This window comes from Xiphophorus couchianus, chromosome 18 (genome assembly GCF_001444195.1).
Source record: "Xiphophorus couchianus chromosome 18, X_couchianus-1.0, whole genome shotgun sequence".
In the NCBI taxonomy this organism is placed as follows: domain Eukaryota; kingdom Metazoa; phylum Chordata; class Actinopteri; order Cyprinodontiformes; family Poeciliidae; genus Xiphophorus; species Xiphophorus couchianus.
This window is the reverse complement of record NC_040245.1, coordinates 32033664-32055276: the sequence shown is the minus strand read 5'-3', so window position 1 is coordinate 32055276 and position 21613 is coordinate 32033664. Positions and strand designations below refer to the sequence as shown.

At 36.3% G+C, this 21613-nt stretch overlaps 2 protein-coding genes across 2 annotated transcripts; both read right to left on the bottom strand.

Annotated features, from left to right (window-relative positions):
* Positions 1 to 60: 60 nt before the first annotated feature.
* On the bottom strand, positions 61 to 8554 carry LOC114133247 (tetraspanin-15-like). The gene is made up of 9 exons (XM_027998989.1): positions 8408 to 8554; positions 6945 to 7001; positions 6265 to 6384; positions 6112 to 6186; positions 5936 to 6031; positions 5739 to 5849; positions 5103 to 5135; positions 2158 to 2241; positions 61 to 970 (listed from the first exon to the last, which is right to left on the bottom strand). Exons 1-9 carry the CDS (start codon positions 8465 to 8467, stop codon positions 878 to 880), a joined length of 729 nt encoding a protein of 242 aa, XP_027854790.1. The 5' UTR covers positions 8468 to 8554; the 3' UTR covers positions 61 to 877.
* A 9832-nt stretch (positions 8555 to 18386) lies between these two features.
* Positions 18387 to 21147, bottom strand: LOC114133248 (23 kDa integral membrane protein-like). Its single transcript, XM_027998990.1, has 7 exons — positions 20612 to 21147; positions 20463 to 20537; positions 20054 to 20143; positions 19800 to 19907; positions 19689 to 19721; positions 19511 to 19594; positions 18387 to 18584 (listed from the first exon to the last, which is right to left on the bottom strand). Exons 1-7 carry the CDS (start codon positions 20804 to 20806, stop codon positions 18492 to 18494), a joined length of 678 nt encoding a protein of 225 aa, XP_027854791.1. The 5' UTR covers positions 20807 to 21147; the 3' UTR covers positions 18387 to 18491.
* Positions 21148 to 21613: the final 466 nt, after the last annotated feature.

Here is a 21613-nt window from a genome sequence, read left to right as displayed (position 1 = left end):
AACTGATGTTTTCATTTAAGAAGTCATAAATATTTAGATTCAACACAATATCAAGTAAACTTGTGGAAATGTTGCTTTTATTTTTTTTAAAAAGTGCAATACTTTTACAGAATATAGTGGAAATGTTTGGTTTCATAACGAGTTTAAAACATCCATTTACATAATTAGTAAAACTTTAAAGCTTAAACAGATTTGTCTCGTTTTTATCAGGTGAACATCCAGCAAAACGACCCAAAAGGCCACAAATGATTTTAAAATAAAAATAATATTTCATTTTTACTGTTGGAAATTTGTTGTCATTTTTTAACAACCACCACTTTATTTAGATTTTTAGGTTTTAAAGTAAAGAATTTTGCACAAAGGGTGGATAGATTTTGTAGAAATTTCTGAAAAATGATGTAAGAAAATAATAAAAAAAGACATTATTTCCAACAAACTAATAAGAAAATAGATGTAAAAATGTTACTGGTACTTTTAAAGTCATTATGTTGTGAAAATTATTCCATCAAAATGACTGAAGATTTTATATAATCTGCTTTAGTGATTGTTTTGCCAACTTATAAAAAGTTGTTTGCAAGTTTCAGGCCCCAAAATGCATAAAACATTAATCCCACGGTCGTAGTTTCTCTAAATAATTCTTGAATTTAAATGTTTTCATCTCCCAGCTGCGGATGATGATGGAAATATTCAGATTTTTTCTGCGTTTCACAGATTAATACAATTCAGCAACAAAACATAAAGATGTAAAAAAATAAATGTTCATACAAAAATCAGTGATACAAACAAAGAGGAAACGTTTCCTCCCAGGATGAGTTAAATGATAAAAACCGACTCTGAGTCCCGGGTTACATTTCAGAGGCTAACGGTCAGGTTAGCTTCAGTAGCCCTTCATGGCGATGGACGGCCCTCCCATGCCGTCGTGACGTCTGACCTGATGGATCATCAGGATGGAGATCAGCAGGCCCAACAGCTGGAAGGACAAACAAACTCAGAAATTAAAACATACTTCAATAATTAGGTCACATGTTTCGATTCTGCACCAAAAAATAAGCAATACATTTGTTTTTAATGCCCCCAATAAGTATTAACCCCAAATATGTAAAGAAACATCAACTTTGAGAATGTTTTTATTCACCGTTTCATATATATTACATCTAATTAACATAAATTAAATGTTACTATCAGATTATTATAACTTTGTTACCAGATAATACAATTTTCAACACAATCCTCTTTTGATTATAAGAAAATATGTAATATTTCATGCTAATCACATCAAATATTATTTTATTAACATTGTTCTCAGGTTTTTTTCTTCGGTCGTTTTCTTGTCAACTTTTCCATTTTTTGCTGCTTTGCTGGCGTCAGAAATAACATTTAAATCAATTATTTTAACTCACGTTTTATTTTTGAAATTGATTGAACAACAGGAAACAAAAATTGTGATGAAAAATTTAAGGGATTCAATTGTTTCGTTTTTCAGAGGCCACAGCGCCTCCTGGTGGCCGTCCTCCTGATATAACGGCCTTATTTTTCTACTCACGTTTAGCCTGTTTACCTTAAGTTGATAAGTAAGTTTAACAGATTAGCATAAAAGCGCTAAAGGTAAAGTTGTTTACAGCTAAACTATGCTAAGGTCAAAATGATTGAACACCTGAATATTTACCTCATGAAGAGTTTTTATTTTCTGGTTCTGAAGCTGCTTTTCCTTCTTATTATTAAACATCTTCCTGCGGAGTCACGTCACAAAATTCCTTGTATTTCTAACTTACTTCAACAAAATTAGTGACTTTAATCAAAATTATTTTAAAAAACAAACCATCAGTGATCAGGACACAGTCTGATATTCATAATCTGATGCTGATGTTTTTAAAGATTAAATATTTCCTTTTTTTCTTTTTACCGACATTATGACATTATTCTGGTAATATCATCATTTTATGACTTTATTCTCTTAACTTTATTTATTTATTTATCTTTCTTGGCCGAGTCCTAATCCTCTATTTGTACTTTTTAAAAACCTGTTTAAATCACAATAAATTGTGAAACTCTGCCGCCTGTTGGCAGGAAACTGCATCTGCAGTTTTATAGTTTCTGCTGCACAACCACATGCTGGCAAGAAATCATTTTATAAATGAAACCATCAGTGGGACTCACTGCAGTGACAGCGAATCCAAACAGGAAGCCCAGGCAGACCTTGAATATAATGTCCACTAAGTAAAAGATGCTGCCGCTGCAGGACTGCAGAGGAGAGAGGCGGAAATAAAACAATAAGATTTAAACATTCGACAGGATATCAGAGCCGTTCAGATAGAAAAAACAGTGTCAAGAAAATCCGAGCTCATCCCACTTCCCCATGCTAGAGATTTTAGTTTAACAGTAATAATAAAGTTATCTTTAAAATGAATCACTCAAGTGATATCAAGGCCCAACAGTAGACTTAAGTGTCAATAAAATAAATCTGGTTGTGTGTGTTGTTTTTGTCTCATGCAAACTTTGCTTTAATTCTACTTTTTTCTATCTAATCATAAGAAATCATAGTCAGTCAGAGAGAGTCATTAAACAGGAAAAGCAGGTTTCCTGGAAAAAGAGGAAGTTTCCAGCCTGCAGATTTATAAAAATAGCTGAGACTATTTTAAAGCATGAAAGTTTTAAAAAATTAAATCTAAACATTATTAGTAATTGGATAAGATTCAAAGTAAAATACTTATATGAATATTGGTTTACTTGTAATAATACACTTATATTTGTGGGAACTACAAGAAAAACAAGTAACTGTAACTTTAGTAGTAAATAATTAGAATCATGTATTATTCTTGGTTTCTTTTCAGAAAAACATCTGTAATAACTCACATTAAGATTATAATAAGAATAATTAATAAGTTATGGTTATAAAATCATAAATGAATGATAGATCAGAGAAGCTGAAGAAAATAAATGTGATATAAGTTATGGTTATAAAATTATAAATGAATGCTAAATCAGAGAAGCTAAAGAAAATAAATGTGATATAAATGTGATTTTGACATTAAACTTGAAATGGTGTAAAAGGTGTAAAACTGCAATTAAACATCACTAATATGTTGGAGGTAGAGAGTAGGTGAAAGGTTGTGCAGGCAAGGGACACAGGAGGTTGAGCAACCCTGAGACATTGGCACAGACATCAGGAAATGTCTGTAAGACAGTGATGGATATGAGATCATCTGTCTAAGCAGACAGCAGGCGCACCAGGGGGGTGGATAAACCCTATAAAAGGTGGGTGCAAAAGAGGAACCTTTCGTTGGATCCTCCGGGCAGCTTCGAGCCAAGATCGAGATGGACAAAGAACTCTGCAGCTGAAGAAGAGCCGGGGCCACGGAGCCGGAGACTGTCCTGCACATGGAGACCAACCCGTCTGGCCCACAACCTGTGGCTTCGAATCGCACTTCTCTCATCGGCTGGGTTCTGACCCCAAAGACAAAGATGAAGACAAAGACAAGGAAGAAGAACTAGTGCCTTTTTTCCTGCCAGCACCAAGTCCTGTGTGACCTCAGCATCCATGCGGAGAAGAAGCTCATCGGACCTGCGGAGATCCTGGCCTTCGCCGATCAACATCTTCCTCCTGCTGCCACACCTTCTTCATCATCAAGCCAGGTCTGGGGTTCGAAACGCCAAACTCCGTCCGTCTCTCTCAAAGGTTCCCTTTTTTAGTTCTCAGTATCAGCAGTAGGGAAAGATAGACTAGATGATTGATTTTACTTATTTGATTATTTCTGCTACTGAATTAAGCTGTACTGACCCTTGCAAAAATGCCTTACTAATAAAATATTTAGCATAAAGAAAATCTAAAAGATGTTGTGGACATTCAGTTAATGAGTCACCTTAAAGTTCTTTGATGGTTGTAAAATAGCTGTGATGTTTGATTCTGGAGAGGAAGAGGTGGAAAATGTTTTTAGGTTGCTGGTAGCCCATATGTAAAACAACATCCTTGGGACTCGCCCGAGTCACTAAAACCTACCTGGTTCAATAACAAATGCAAGTTGTAAAATAGAGAACGAGCGACCGTTAACAGGTGTGCTCTGTGAAACTAGTTGGCTGTAGGCTGCTCAGTCTGGCTAATTCACAGGGGGAAGAAGGGTGGGACACCTGGATGTAGGCCGTCAGATAACCAGGCGAATCGTTTCTGGAAACCAGCTTAAACAGAGTTTACTTCAGTTCTGGACAGGGTAAATCCCAGCAGATTTAGGAAACTCAACGGACCCGTTAGACGGAGAGCTGGTAGCACATCTCCCCTCTCAGAAGAGGAAGTACGAGAGTGAGAGAGTAGAGACAGAAAGGAGGGGGGGGGGGTGTTGCGCAACAACAACAGGAATAAAAAAATCTGAAAATTTCTATGAAAAACAAGGAATTTCCTCAGTTTGAAAAGGCGGAAATTTGGTTAGAAAACAGACATTTTAGGTAAATCTCAGACATTTTCTAGAAAAACTTGTGCAAACTTTGGAAAGTTGAACATTTTCTACTATTAGAAGAAGCAAGAAAATCTTTCAGTTTGAAAAGTCAAAAGTTGGTGAAGAGAAATATCTGATTAATCTCAGAATTTTTTCAGAAAGAAAATTTTGGTTTCAGAAGTAAAAAAATTCAAAAGTTTTGAAACTGCCAAGAATTTCCAAATTCAATTCTAGAAACTTTCTCCGTTTTTTTCTAGCAAATTAGCCATTTTTCAGACATTTCCAATTCTGTCCTAGAAAATTTCTGATTTTTTTTTCCAAACTATTTTGTAATAGTTAAATCTCAGAATTTCATTTTTTTCTAGAAAATTACCAGGTTCCATTTCTTGAAAAATTCCAAGTTTTTCGTAAAAAAAATTGCAATTTTGAAACAAAAGTTTTCCAAAAAAAATTTCTAGCAAATTTGTGATTTTAAAAACTCAAAATTTTCACGTTTTCCTAGAAATGTTTCAAGTTCTTTACAGAAAATCTCAAATGTTTGTCTAGCAAACTGGCATCATTGCAAAAACAGAATTTTTTCTAGAAAATTTCTGAGATTTTTAGGCGGAAATTTATGTTCAGAGGCCCGAATTGGCCCAACATGAGCAGAACGTTGTTGATAATCTGAATTAATACCTCAGAGTGGATCAGATCCGGTCCTGAAGATCCCTGCAGGAAAACAACAAGACGACGTTCAGAAGATTCACACAGAAACCAGAAACACCAAGAAAATACAGATTTCAGCATTTTCTAAAAACTGTAAGAAATCTGATGAAAAATATCAATAATAAAAATAAAATGAAAAATATATTAATTAAAATATATTTCTATTTAACATCATTGCACTTGTGTGAATTAAAAGGACAAATTTAAAAAATGGTTAAAATCCCAGAATTAAGAAATTCATGTAATAAATAAAAAATAATTAATTAATAATAAAATCAATAAGTAAAATATAAATTTATAAAAATAAAATAAAACCAATTAAAACGTTTAAATAAAGTAGAACAAAAGGCTTTCATGTTTAGAGAAAACACTCCTCTTGGTTAAAGTCATTGTGAATAATAAAAATAGTTTCAATAAATTAATAAAAGGCCAGAATTAAAAATGAGATTCATGTAAAAATAAGTAAATAAAATTCTATTAAAAATGTTTAAAAAAAATATTAAGTATTATAAAATAATTATAAATAAATAAAATAAAGCTGATGAAATAATAAAATAAAATAAAATGCCTCTGTATGACCCTGAACACGTTTCCCGCCCGACGTACCGCAGGTTTGGATTTACAGGGTCTGAAGAGTCCGTTGGTGTTGCTGCATTGACAGGAGGCTGGGATTTTTCTGCCCCAGTCCTCGGCGCTCACCACGCCGCAGCACTGGAACTGCAAACACACACGCCTTACTGGAGGCTTCTGCACAAAACGTCAGACATCCAGAGCATGAGGACGGATTCAGAGTCCAGTCTTACTGTCAGTTGGAATTCCTCCAGCTTTTGCCGCGACTCTTCGTCTTTCATGAGAGGCTCGACATATTCTTTGGCTTTACTGTCAAAGTTTTGTTTCAGCTAAAAGATAAAAATCAAAACTCTGTTAGCATAAAACCAAACTGAAGTTCATAATGAACCGAGGGTTTATAGCAGGTTACCGAGTTTCTCAAAACAGCCACAACAGTCCCAAAGATCAGCATGATGATCATCCCAATCCCCATGAAACCTGCAAACTGCACAAAACAAGTTCAGGTTGCGCTCTGCTGACTCCTAATCTCATCTTTCTGTAGGATTCAGACTTTTCTACATACGATTTTGAGGAAAAGCTCCTTCTCTGAGCAGGCGGCGAAGATTCCCAGAGCGGAGATGCCGAAGACGCCGAGGGTGATGACCCAGATCCAGCCCACGCCCGGGCCTCCGAATGTCGACATCTGATCGGTTGGGAAGCAAAGAAACGAGTCACAGCGAAACTTCAAATGATTAATCACCGTTTCTTCAAAGTATCCAGTTCAGTTCGAGTCAAAAAGAGATTTAAAAACAACCACAGCGGACCGAAGTCCACTAGAAACTAAATATAAAACTAAAACAAATAAAAAAACTGACATCAGACTGTCTTCAGTAAGAAGCTTCTTCAGATTCACTGTAACACAGACTGCTACAGGAGGTTTCTTCTGCCCATAGCCAGGATAATAAGAGAATAAAGTCACAACATTTTGGTTTATTCTTATATTACAACTTTGTTCTGTATTATTGCTACTTTATTTTTATAATATGACAATTGTCAATTGTAGTTGTGTGAAACACATTGTGTTCTGGAGCGCCCCCTGTTGGTTTGGAGTGTCTAGCTCCAGGTTGCTTGTCATTACATTAATGCACAGGATTAGATGCAACTACTTGGTTCTTTTTTTTTTTTACCATATCGAAACAGGAAGTATATATTTGAGACTTTTACTCTAAATAATTTAAATTGTATGATATTTTCATAGTTTACCTGGATAGAAACAGCAGTGGCCTGCACTGCCACGTATATCAGCACACATCCGATGATCTGGGATAGAAAGAAAAACTCAACTGAACACAAATGAAACAATTTTTGCTTCATTTGAAATTCACAAAATGTTCCTCATATGAAAGGGAGACAAAAAAGTTTCATTTGATGACAAAATGATAAATTAAACATATTTTTCATCTTTTCATTTATTTTATTAATAAATTATTAGAACAAAAAAAAGTGAAGAATCCTGGTTTTAGGAGATTAATAGTTTATTTTAGGCGTAATAAATTCTGCTGTAATTTTGGCTGCAGGACACGAGAGGGCGGCAGAGAGCAGAAAATGGGCGACTGTCTGAAATGACGCAGCTTCAGAAAAATGCCGGGAACGGAGGATGAAAAAAAAAAATTAAAAAGGCGCGGGGGAGAAATATAATTAATCAAAGAAACAAAAAAAAAGTTACAAAAAACTTTATAAATTCACTTTTTAAGTTTTTGTGTTTTATTCTTGCACCAAAAAACTTTCTGAAACTTTTCTCCAAGATTTCTCAAACTCCAAACTTTCATTTTTCTTTCTTTTTTCTCCGTTTCATCCAAAAGGAAACCGAAAGAACATAAAGTCTTCAACGGGAAGCATTAAAATACCGTTAGAGAGAGAAAACAACAGGAGGGTTGATGGGCGGAGAGTAACAGGACCCCCAACCCACGCACACACACGCACACACCCCCTCCTCCACACACACACACACACACACACACACACACACACACACACACACGCACACACCCCCTCCTCCACACACACACACGCACACACACACACACACACACACACACACACACACACACACACACACACGCACACACCCCCTCCTCCACACACACACACGCACACACACACACACACACACACACACACACACACGCACACACCCCCTCCTCCACACACACACACGCGCACACACACACACACACAAACTGTTACTGGAAATCACTGCTTACTGGACACAAAGTGGACATTTTACACATCAGAACATCATGTACTTTGTTCATCCTATGTAACTTTTAACTGTAATAATTAAATTGCAACTAAGATCTAATTTAACAAATTACAAGTTTTACAGAAACATATAAGTTTGAAAGGTGAATCAAGAACAATTTGTACATTTTCCATACTCCAGAAATCCAAAATCTTTCATATTTTTCCAATGCAGGATAATTAATATAAAATGACTGATAATACATTTTATGACTAATAATACAGCAAAAGTTCAAAGAAGCCTAAAACTGCAAAATAAAAATAAAAGAGCAAAAACTACTTTTTTGTCTTTTTGTGTTATTTTTTTAAAAAACCTGATTCTTCTTGTTGATCAACACATTTTATTAAAACTTAACTATTACTAAAAATTAAGATTTTAGAGATGCAAAAACATGAAAAAGTTTTTTAAAATAACTTTTACTTACTAGAAACAGCACATTAAAGAAGATAAAAAGGCACTTGAGGCATCCGTTTATTTTCCCCATCTTTTCTTTTCACTTCGACACTGAAGAGGAGAAGCAGAGCAGTTGATCAGATGCAGTTTGGGTGTGACGTTCAAACGCTCCTGCAGAGAGTCTGAGTGTCTGGGTGGAAATACAGCAGCCAATCAGCACGAGCGGCTCCAAGGTTTAGGTAAGAACCCATCAAGACTCAGCAAAGCAACAGAAAATGAAACAGAAAGCTGCACAAACAGTTTGGTTCTTGATTGTCTTTAGCATTTAAACATCTTGAAAATAAGCTGAATTAAAACGTTTGTTTGCAAAAATGTTAAAATAACACAGACACACTAAATATTGTAAACCAGTGCAGGAAAAAAGGCTGGAAAATCTCTGTGTGGGTTTCTACTGCTTCTAAAAACAATAAAATAATCAGCAATCCAGTTATTGATAAAAAGTTTTGGTGTCTGGAAAATGAGTCATTTCAAAAACCTCCAGAATGTAAACTCACAAATCAGCAAGTACTGCCGGTAACCTAGCAACCCCAACAGAACTCTGTCCATCACTTAGCAACCCTAACAGAACTCTATCCACCACCTAGCAACCCGAGCAGAACTCTGCCCGTCACCTAGCAACCCCAACGGAACTCTGTCCGTCACCTAGCAACCCGAGCAGAACCCTGTCCGTCACCTACCAACCCCAACGGAACTCTGTCCGTCACCTAGCAACCTGAGCAGAACCCTGTCTGTCACCTAGCAACCCCAACGGAATTCTGTCCGTCACCTAGCAACCTGAGCAGAACCCTGTCCGTCACCTAGCAACCCCAACGGAACTCTGTCCATCACCTAGCAACCTGAGCAGAACTCTGTCCATCACCTAACAACCCCAACGGAACTCTGTCCGTCACCTAGCAACCCGAGCAGAACTCTGCCCGTTACCTAGCAACCCCAACTGAACTCTGTCCGTTACCTAGCAACCCGAGCAGAACTGTCTGTTACCTACCTAGCTGACTAAAATCCCATTAGCTAAGATTGATTTTGTGTAAAAAATGTAATGAAAATGTTTTATTGAGCTCATAGGCCTATGCTAACATGTTCAATGAAGAACAATAGGTGACTTATTGAAAAAAGGGAAAGAAAATCAAAATGCTTGGAAAAAATAGAAGTATAGAAGCAAGAAGTGAAAGCAATTAAAGTTTACATGGAGTTTACAAGGAACACTTTTCTTAGACTGTTGTGGATTATGTTGTTTCCCACATTTAGCCACAACCTTCTGGTTCTGAACTCTACAACCAGAGGCAGAGTAACTTAAAAACAAGTGCGTGAATTACGCAACGCAGTCAGGACTGCTAAGGAGCGGCTCCTGAAGTAGCTTCGTCAATCTCCAGACCTGAACTTAGTAGAAAACCTTTGGAGGAGCTGAAGCGCTGTGTTGCCTGGCGACAGGCGTAAATCCTGGAGGTGAATCTGATTGGAGGAGAGCTGCAGTGCAACTCCAACTTCTGTAGTTAAAATTTTGCGTCCAGAAATGTGATTTTCTGGGTTTTGTTTAGCTTCTCTGTCTCTCCATTCTTTGAAACATCTTGATTTTTTCAGGTTTTCCTCATTTCTGAATATTTACTTCCAGCACCAGCAATCTGAGGAGCAAAACAAGACACAATGTGAGATTGTTTACTAGCTGAGCCAAACAATGTGGCGTCTGTTACAGGAAACGGCTGGAGCTGAAGAGCCTTCATGAGCTTCAGCTGTGGAGGAGAGACAAACACCGTCCAGCTCACTGGATGCTTCCCAACAGAAGGGAAATCATCCAGCCTTTTTAAACCGAGCTGCCGTCATCAACAACTTAATAAACGTGATTAATCTAAAAACAGAATTTAAAAATAAACATTTTTTCTCTGAAAAAACTCTGTCTTGTTCATCAAAATTCAGATTTTTTGCTAAGAAAAATCTGAATTTTTCCTCACAATTTTGCCATTAATTTCATACTGTAAGTCAGACATTTTAACTCAAAATTAAATTTTTCTCAAAATTCTCACTTTAAACTCAGAAATGTCATGATTCTGACTTTTTTCTCATACCGACATTTTTATCAAAATTCTGACATTTTTCTTAAAACGAAGGTTTTTCTCAGAATTCTAACTTTTCTTAAAATTGACATTTTTCAGAATTTTGTTTTCAAATCAGAAATCTCATAATTCTGACTTTTTAAAAAAAATCAAAAGTCTGACATTTTTATAAAAATTCTAACATTTTTATCTAAATTCAGATTTTTTCCCCAGAATTCTGACTTTAAAGTCAGAAATCGTGGAGGATTTTTTGTACGGTGCTTTTCGTCCTCAGGACTCTGTTTGCATCAAAGTATAGACTGGAAACCGGCCAGGAAAACGGCCAGGAAAGGAGTTAATCAGCGATCAGGAAACCACTCCTTCCTCTCTGCTCTGTCATTTTGTCATCTCCTAGCAGCTAGAATGACTTTGTACCCTGTAGCCTAGATTCTAGGCTACAGGGTACAAAGGGAATAGGACTGTCAATGTTATAACAAATGTAATTAATCTAAAAATATAATATCAATATAATTTCCCCAAATTCTGACTTATCAGATTTTGTACTTTGTTCTCAGAATTTTTCATTTTTTTTCTCAAAAATCAGACTTTTTTCAGATTTCTTTTCAGAACTCTCACTTTAAACTCAAAATTTCTTCCTTTTTTCCCACAGAATTCAAATTTAAACTCAGGAATCTCAGAATTCTGACTTTTTTTCTCATAACTCTGATTATAAACTAACAATTTTGACTAACGAAATAATTTTGACCTTAAACTCAAAGAATTAAGAATTTAGTTTCTTTTTCTCAGCATTCTGAATTTAAAAATCAGAATTCTGACTTTTTTGAAGCACACACCAGACATTTTTTTATTTGTTTGCAACGTTTTGGCAGGAATTTAACTCCATATATGCATGGCTGAATGCTATGTAATTCTACCAGAGACCTTCAGGTTTACATAACGATGTGGGAGAGAAGCTGCCATGTCTGGTTTTCATCAGCTGACATAAAATCCAGTTTATTGCTGCTGCTGCTGCTGCTGCAGCTGCTGCTGCTGCTGCTTCTCTTCTCCATCCACGCTCATGTCGTTAACCCACTAACAGAGACATCAGGGAGCAGATGTGAGGAAAGGAGGAACTATAAATTACTGAGAATTTCTTTAGATAATAAGATAAAGAAATGTAAGTTTTGTTTACTGCTGTGTTGGATCAACACAAAATGCAAAACAGTCCAAACTTTGGGTTTGGCTGGAAAGTCAAATAATCTTCATCGTGCAACAAGGCGAACATAAATCTCTCTCTGAGTTAAGGTTCAGAGGGTAATTCGTCTGAATCTGATTTGGCCACATGGTCCTTTTCCAGGCAGATAAACCCTGGAGTTCGGAAATAAGAGATAATTTCTGCTTGAAATGTTTATGTGACATTTATGAATAATATGGTAAAAATATGACTTTGAAAAAAACAATTTTTCTCTTATTATTGCTGTTCATTTTTGACTGCGTCATTTTACAAAACATCACTCTGTAAACAAACAGCCTCAACAATCATGTTTTATTTACTGTAGTTTGCTGAACTTTTCTAACTCCGACATCCCAGTGGTTTACAGGAAACCTCAGCACTGGGAACTACAAATTTCCAAGTAAACCCAAATCCCACTTTGTACAGTCAGTCAGCAGAAGAAAAAAATAGACTGTGTGGTTTCAGAAATACCATCTAAATCACTTGGATAAAAACAAATCTGGAGAGCTTAAATAAACAGAGGAGGGAGAGAAAAGGACCAAATAGTCAGAGGAGCTAATGACAGGTGGAGGGAAGCAGCAGGTTGGAGCAAATAAGGGAATAAAAAGAGTAAACCGAAAGAAACACTAAATAAACTAATGGAAAAACACAAACGATAAACTAACTGAACTGACGCAAGGAATAAACTGAAATAGCAAGAGAAATGATCAGTAAAGAAATAAACAAAACTGAACATAAATCAAATTAAAAAATCCAAACATCGATCATAACAAGCAGCTTTTAAATCAGTCCCTAAAAACAATTGTCATCATTTTATGCTAATTTTAACCTCAATTCAACTAAGTTTTACTCAGCATTTGTGATCTAGTTTTTTAGCACAAATATTTTAGTTCACTGGAAATAAAAACAATTACTTACAAGTAACTTTTATGCATGATATAGAAGCTTGTTTTAAGTCAATAAATCCTTAATATTGTTAAGAAAATGCAGATTGTTTCACTTATAACAAGATATTTTTACCATATTATAATAATCTGACAGTAGAACTGGTACATTTTTAATCTATATTAAGGAATAATTGTCCTTAAACTCCTGTATCTTGCTGAAAAGTTACTTGTAAGTTAGTTTTGTCTTATTTCACATGAACTCAGACATTTTCACTAAACTAAACCAAAAACACTCAGTAAGATTTTATGTTTTTCCATAATGATGGACAAAGATTTCAAAATGTTTTGAGGTGTGAAAAGATTAAAACATCAAAGAGCTACAAACTTTTAATTAGATTTTATTTCTATGAATATATTTGTCCAGTGACAAGAGGGATTCTGTTCTGTTGCACGATGCAGCTGTCTGAGAAATCAGCTTTTTCCTTCCGTGTTTTAATAGAATAAGTTCAAACCAAACTGAGTCCAGATGAGGCTTTTGGGGCCTGTTAGCTTTTAGTTTGCTAAACAGAAAGATTAAATCTAAATAGTGACGCACCGGAAAGGCCTGCCTACACATTTGGACTCCGTTTAGACAGAACTCGACTGACGGCGTTTGGCCGCCAGCCTGCAGCTCAGAGCTGCAGCAAATGTGATACTTGGTGAACATTCAGAGAGAATTTTTCCAGTAATCTGATCCCTGATGCCAAACCCACCAACTAACTGAAAACCTTTCACAGCAAACAGAAACGTAACCGTCTGCAGCGGCTCAGGTTTCGTTTTAGCTTGAGTTTCAGTTTATCACAAATGAGAGTTGATCTCAACCGCAGATAAATGTTAGAAAGCAGCTTCACAGACAAAGTAGAGCTTCAAGTCTGAACTTGTGAAGATGCGATGGCGTGTCAGGGTTATGCAGACAGACAGACAACCTTCCACCAAAAGAGAAAAAACTGAATTTGAGATTAAGACATTTTTGAGAAAAAGTTTAAAACTTTCAACGTTTTAAAATTTCCTGATTTTAAGAGACGAAAAATTTGCTAGAGAATAATTTAAATTTTAAGATTAATCTAAAAAATTTTCTAGAAAAAATCCAATGAAATTCCTGAGTTTGAAAATTTAAGACTTTCCCAAAAACCAACAAACATTAATTTATGTCCAAAGGACGTCTGGTCTTTAAACGCTTCAGCTGCTTTTTGGAGTAGTAGAAACCCAGATGGAAGTATAAAAACTTGCGAAAGGTAAAACTAGCTGACCAAATGTTCTGGCTCGGCCTGGGTTGCTAGGCGACGGGCAGAGTTCCACTGGGGTTGCTAGGTAACGGCCAGAGAGCCCGGAGAATGTGACTTAAATAAGGAGGTTTTTGAAACATTAACTTATATTAACTGAAAAAACGGCCAGATGCTTCAGGTGTTTTTAGAACCAACAGAAACACAAAGTACAAAAGTGTCCAAAAAGTGAATTTTGAAATCCAGATCCCCCTAAATTGTAAGCAAATTTGTGAAACCGTTTGTAAAGTTGAGGTTTTAAACACGTAAGCCGATTCCTGCTTACAGGTAACAGCAGTGAGTAACGGCCACACACTTTTCCTTTTTTTGCCAGAAGTTGCTCAACATCCTATTACCCCACCGTCCTCAACTTGCAACATTTTTATCAGTAGTTTAATGGGAATAAATTGCTTTGCAGATCATAGCTTTTATTTACGACCTGGGGATGTGATTCATCGCTGTTTAAATGTTTTTGACTGACGTCAAGGATCAGATTGATTTGTCAGATTGGACAGAGCGGGTGGAGCCAGTTTACAGTTTCTCCAAACAAGATGGCTTCCACTCAGAAATGTCTGATAAGTTTTTTGTTTTTTTTACTTCTTCTTGTTGCAAGTTGTTTCTTTTGTTGGTAGATTACTGAGCCATTTAGGAGAGCAGACCGTGAGAAGATGAAACCTTTGCATGATTGCAGCTGATTAAAATTGAATCCAGCTGCTGCAAGAAATGAAACCAGAAACCGGGTTCTGGATTCTGTCCAGAAGTGTATGGGCATGTAATGCACCAGCCCTCCAACATCCTCCTCCAAAGCTTCACACAAATAGGAAAAACTACAATATCTGACAGTTTTTTTCTCTTCGGCTCCCCATACAGTTATGAAATGCATCACTGTTACACAATAGAACCGAATCCAAACAACGAAAGAATATATTACAGGAACTAACAAGAGGTAGAAACGGAAAAATCCTTGGTTGGTAACAGAAAGAACTTCAGAGCTTCGATGTAAAACCAGCAGGGAGAGAATGAGAATGAGAACGGCTCATGTACAAAGAGTTCGCACAAAAATCCTCACACAGACAATCCTAATGAAGCAACCAAAAACCGACTGGAAATGTTGCCTCCCTTTTTACGGATACATTGGCGACACCTGCATTGCATTCTGGGAAACAGTGACTATTGTAGAAAAAAAAAAAAAAAAAAGCACAACAGTGAAGGATAATAAGCAACAACACATTACAAGCAGGTGAACGGCCAGCAGTAAAAGTCGCTTTGCAGGGTTTTTAAAGCTGCTGAAAGTGAATCTAGGATTCAAAATTCACCTTTTGCATTTTTTCCGTTTGTTTCTCTGCTGCTTCTAAAAACAACCCAACAGGGTTTTTGGTATCTGGAAAATGAGCGGTTTCAAAAACTTCCTGGTTGTTGAGTCACGCTGATCCATTACCTAGCAACCTCAGCAGAGTTCCGCCTGTTACCTAGCAACCCAAGCTGAGCTCCAGCACATTTGGTCGGCTGGTTTTACTGCTGTATGCTCTGTACAATGGCTGCTGGAAAAGACAAGTGTTTTTGTTGACTTGCCATCCAGAAACCACTTCTTACATTCTCGTTGATTGTGCAGGAGGCTCCACTAATGCTTTTCAAAGATAATAGGCTAGTGCATCTCGCATTAAATAATAGTCAGTAATTTAAAATCAGATAAGGTAGATCTTTGTTTTTACTGATGGAAATGGCACAATTTGAAGTAACTTCCTGAATTTTAACTTCCAGAAACGTTTTTCAGTTTACTTGAGGCGAGTTTTGGCTTTTCTTAAAAAGAAATAATGCAGTAAAGGGGAGATGGAAACATTTCCTTGATAAGTTCTGAGGTAGTAAATCCTCCCATCCACTGGTGGCTCTGTGCCTTACCAGAGGCATGAAACTCTGAAGTCCAAGCCTGAAGCTCAGAGGGGAAGTCTGTCTATTGATCTAAGACGTGTGGTTCATGCTAACTTGCAGCCACTACTTCCTGTTTACTTCAGCCGCTACTTCCTGTTTACTGCAGCCACTACTTCCTGTTTACTGTAGCCATGCATAGCGTCAACATCTGATATAATTAAGCTTTTAATAACCTGGTTGATTTGCTCAAAACCTGTCGAATTTTTTTTGTTTTTGTGGCATTTTAAAAATTCACTCCAAATTGATGTACTCATTACCATTTTACTAAATACTTTTTATTCTTATTTGAGTATTTTCTTGAATGGATACTTCATAAGTACATTTCTTGGTTAATCTTCCTTCCTCCCTTTGTGGGTAATTCAAAGCTTCTGACATTTTACTTCTTTACAGTTTGTTCTGCTTTGACAACCACACCCTAAAATCTGTGAGAAGATCTTGTCAACCAATGGAGAGTTAATGGCGGCTGCATTAACAAAAACTGCTTTAATGATTGTTGTTCTTACTGATGACAGGTTTGCTTCAGAGAGTTTTTGTGTGCAACAGGCAGAAACAGGGACTGGAATGTCGTGATTTTATGGGATTAAACAGAACAATGTAAATATCCATGCATGTCTGGAAATGTTCTCATGGTGGTTTGCAAAGACGTTTTCTTTTTGTTCATGTGTGGGAGGAAGAAAGCCAAAGTTAATCTATAGTTTATCTCATTCAGCGTGAAAAGTAAATGTAGTGAGATGGAAAGCAGCTGCAGAAAAATATATATATATTTAATATTAAGCATTCCACAAATGTTCAGAAACTGAAGGTGTAAAAATCAAGAAGGTATACGTCTCCAATTACCTTACAACCAGGTTTTGCAGCAATATGAGCAAAAAGGCGTAAAAAAAATACAGAATCTCATGAGAGCCATGAATTGTCTCTTTCCAGTTTGTTCTGACTATTTTCTAACTTTAAATTAAAACAAAACTTTAACTATAGGTTAAAAAGTATGAATTATTTAATGTCCTACATGCAACAGAAGTCAAACATTTTTCTTTGCACCAAAGCAGGAGGATGATCATGAATTAGTTTTTATAGTGCGGATGTTTCATAACTGCATTTCCATGATAAGGATGGCAGATTCGCTCACAACTATATTTGTTTCCTATATTAATGTGCTTTAAATGCATAAAATATTTAAGATTTGTGTTGCAGTTTTCTGTAGTTGCTGCTGCACTGATGATGTTTAGTGTTAATAAAATCTGTTTTGTTCCTGATCAGACTGGAAGTCCTGACAGGTTTAGTTAAAAGTCAAAGACTCAGAAACAACCGACGGCTCCTTCTCAAACTCCAACGTTAAAGGTTAAAGTTCAACACAAAAACTGCTGAACAAGGTTGGCTTGTTTGGAAGAGCTGGGGAAAAATCTAGAAGTGGTCGGCATACTTCTGCCTATGTGCTAAACACTAATAACTTAAAAACATTAATAAAAGTCTCCGAACACGAACCTTACTGAGTTTTCCTGGTTCAAGTGAACATAGCAACAAGTTCAAGGGAAAATGTCACGATTACTTTATCTTTCAGAGTCCAGTCTGACAGGAAATCCTGTCATTCTTCATCTGATAGTTGCAGAATATCAGATAAATTCAACTTGGACGCATGAAATCAGGGAGAAAATTAAACTGAAGCTCAGGAGGAAGAGCAGGAAACCGATTGGGTTCAGATGTTTTTCCCTGCTTTAATCTAAAGTTTTACCAGAAATCAATAAACCATCAAAACCAGTTTAATTACATAAGAACTAATGAAGAACGAATCCTTTTTAAGCTTTTCTCTTCTGTTTAACCATTTGTTGATTTTAGTTTTATTTGTTGCCTTTTGGCCTTTATGAGAGGTTTTAATCTCAACTGGTCAAAGAAAAGGTTATATATATATATATATATATATATATAATATATATATATATATATACGTGAGGCCTGTCAGGTGGGAAGGCAGAAAGAATAATAAATCACTAACTAGATGTAATCATGGCTGCTTTTGACTTTTACTCCTTTACATTTTACATTAAGTATCTACTTTCTACTCCACTACGTTTCTATGATGTGTTACATTCATTGTGTTTGTTTGAAAGTAATCAATGACCTTTTCGTTGAACTGTTAAAAAATAAAGGTTGCTCAAAGCTCTGGTCCATGTTTAAAAATGATTTCAGAAAATAATTTTGATTCTATTATATTTGGACAGAAAAGTTTCCCTGCAGCGATCAGTGAAGTTTGAGGAACTGACTGAAGGTTAGAAATTACTGTAAATGGAGCATTTTGTTGTGTTTCATTTCAATGTTATGACAGAAATTAAGAAAATTAAGATTTTACTGCTGCCACCTTGTGGTAACCAGATGTTACTACAGAAAAACAGATTTAAGGTTTAAAATAAACTCGTTTTATTTAAAAATCGTTAAGAAAATAGTTTTTTGTTTCCTTTATATTGAACTTTGTATTTTTTTTAAGATTCTGCAAACAGAACAGGAACATTTTAATGCTCAGCAGTTTTTCCAACAAACATTTAGGAATGAAATTCAATCAGAATAAAACACATTGACATGTTTGGTTTGCAAAGCATTTTCATGTCAAAGTTTTTACCAAAACAAAGAAAAAGTGAGAATAATATTCTTGCATCCTGGCACAAAACCCTCCAAAATATTAACTTTAATAAACCCTCATTTCAATATCTGGCTCTCCGACGTTGTCATGACGACTGAACTGCGTAATCATTTTGATGGCGATGATCAAACTCATCATCTGAAAGAGCAAGTAGACAAACAAGTGATCAGAAAAAGGAAATTTCTATTCTCACAATACGATGTGCTAAACAAAGAAGTTTTCTGCTCTTGATTTTCACGTTTCTGTCGTCCTGCTAAAACGCCTCTGCTTAAAGAAACATTCAGGCTTCATACCTGTTAAAAACCCAAGTTTTTAACAACGGTAAATAGATGACAGTATGTTATAAACCGTGTTTTTCTCTGCTCATAACTTAACGACCTTATTCAGAGACAACCTGTAAAGGAGAGACTGAGAAAGTGGCCACAGGAAGCTGAAGCTGCCCTACAGGCTGAGGCTACGGATCGGATCGCTCACTGCCAGCCACATGGAGCTACATCTTCTCTAAGTCTGTTGTTGAACGTCATCTCTTCTGCCATCATCTGTCGGGGCAGCAGCAGCAGAACCAGGGACTAAAACAGGCTCAACAACCTGATAAAGAAGGCTGGTTCAGTTCTGGGAGAAACTGTGGAACCTCTGGAGACGATGATGCAAAGAACTTTATATAAAATCAAGAAAATTATGGAAAACCCTCAACATCCTCTTTATGGGAAGGCAGAGTGTCTTCAGTCAGAAGCTTCTTCAGATATGCTGTAATACAGACTGTTTCGGGAAATCTGTATTTTTACTTGGGTATTTTCATACAATATGTAGATAGCTATAGAAGTTTGTTCTGAAAGTCTTTTATTTTTTAATCCAGGGGAATCAAACAGATGAAGACGTTCTCAGATCCTGATGGTCTGAGTTTATTTTCACAGTCCAATCTGTCAGATGAACTCCTGCTCTGCCTCCATTTTTATGTACGTTTTTCCAGTAGCTGTGATATTTTTTTTTATCTGGTCATATTTTACTTTTGACTTGTTCCACATCATTTAACAGTTTAAAACAAGAGAATATGAGAAACTTACAGCAGCTACAGCAAATCCAAAAAAGATGCCGAGAACAATATTTGCCACATGTTCAACATCAGCTCCAATGATTTCTCCACACGGCTGCAGAAGAGAAAGTGGGGAGAAAGTTACGGATTGCAGGCTGCAGATGTGACAGAAAGGTGAAGCTAAATTAGTCGGGTGTTTGACTGAATACCTTGCAGTAGACATGTGATGGCCTGGTGGATCCCTGTCAGAAAAAAACTATTTCAAAGATTTGCAGATAGGATTTTTTTACATGATAATTGTTAAACCTTTTTAAGCTCACCTGTGGGCTGGGTTTACATTCATGTGAAGGTTTGCAGTCTATACAGTGACAAGAGTCAGGGATGTCTGAACCCCAGTCCTGGACTCCAGTCCATCCACAACAGTGAAGCTGAAACACGAAACAAAACCGTAACAGATGCTTTCACTTTTATATAATTATTTGTCCAGAAGAAGTAGCATCCATCACGCCTTTAATTAAAAATGTTTGTCTGTGCCTCCTTTAAAACACCACCAGGGGGAGCCCTTTGGTCTTACATGTTCTTGCCGGGTTTTTAGCAATTCTTTTTTTGCGTCGTTTTTCAGGATCTCCTTGGCAAATTCAGCACTTTGACCTTTTTCCATGACCTAAACAGAAAAGAAGGATACAATTATTTTAGCCAATTTTCTTTGTGTGAAAAGTAAATTCACACAAACATAAATCAGGAAATCCAGAACAGAAAAATTAAATTTAAGTTTAGTCATTGCAGCTTCATTAACTGGAATCATGGGAGACTCTGTATTCATTTCACGACTTTTACATTTAAAACTCTATTTAATATAATATTTAATGTGTTTTATTGTCTTTTTATTAAACTTCTGGTTTCAACTCAATGCCTGCTCCCCAGACTGATCTGCCACAATAACTTTATCTTTCCTGCCGCAAACAAAGCAGGCAGTAAATTACCTGGCTTTTTAAAACAGCAACATTAATCCCAAAGACGATCATGACGACCATTCCGACGCCGTTGATCACTGCAAACTGCACAGAAAACCATCAAATTAATTTTACATTTGTTTTTTATTTGAATGAAATACTTGAACTGGTGCACGTACAGTTATGAAGCAGCATTTACTCTTGGTCCATGTTGCACATCTGCCAAAAATGGAGATCAGGACAAGGCCGATGGCAAACACCCAGAGCCGCGTCATCATGGGGGCGTTCAGTTCTTCCATCTGATCAGTGAGAGCAAAAACACAAAACTTACAGCTGAAGCTGATTGTTACATAACATGATGAACATCCGTCCATCCAATTCTGCAACCAGGTTATGTGGCGCCAGATTAGAAGTCAGTATCTTCCCATCAGTTGATCTTGGCATCATTGGCCTTCATTCAAAGTAGAAGTTTAACTGCACCAAAAACTATTAGATGTTCTAGTTCAGAGAAACTTTAAATCGCTGGACTAAAGCAGTGTTTCTCAAACTTCATCAGGACCTTAAATTTCACAAACACTCACGTAATTACCCCACAATAAAACAACATCTCAATATATACAACCGGAAATGAAATTATTGGTCTCTTATCGTCACTTATTGTCATTATCAAGTCTACTTGGGGCGTTCTGAGTTTTTTCTAAGCTTTTCAATGATGTCAAACACATGGAAATCAAAAAAGAAGTTCCTATGTACTATAAGTGTTTGCCTTAACATTTTATGTTTATCGGTAATTTAGAAGCACAATTAAAGAAAAAAATACACGAGTTGCTTTGACAGAAACAAAAAATCCTTTTCTGCTCTATTCTAGTCTGCAGACCAGTTTGATAAAGTCTGGACTAAAGTGAGTCTGAAGAGACGATTTAAATTAACTTTTCTGAAGGTTTGCAGTCAAACAAATGTGTAGACATAAAGGATACAAATAATTATGGACAGCAGGTTACATACTGAACACAAATACTCACAGGATCTCATTTAAAAATATGAATTATCTCCTCAAGTAGTAAATATTCTTCTGAAACAGTGACTGTTAGGACTTTAAATGTGAAGATTTAACAGTGAAGCTTGTTGTGTGTTTTACCAGTTTCCCGGTTCCAGTTCTGTATAACAGGCAAATAAAGAGA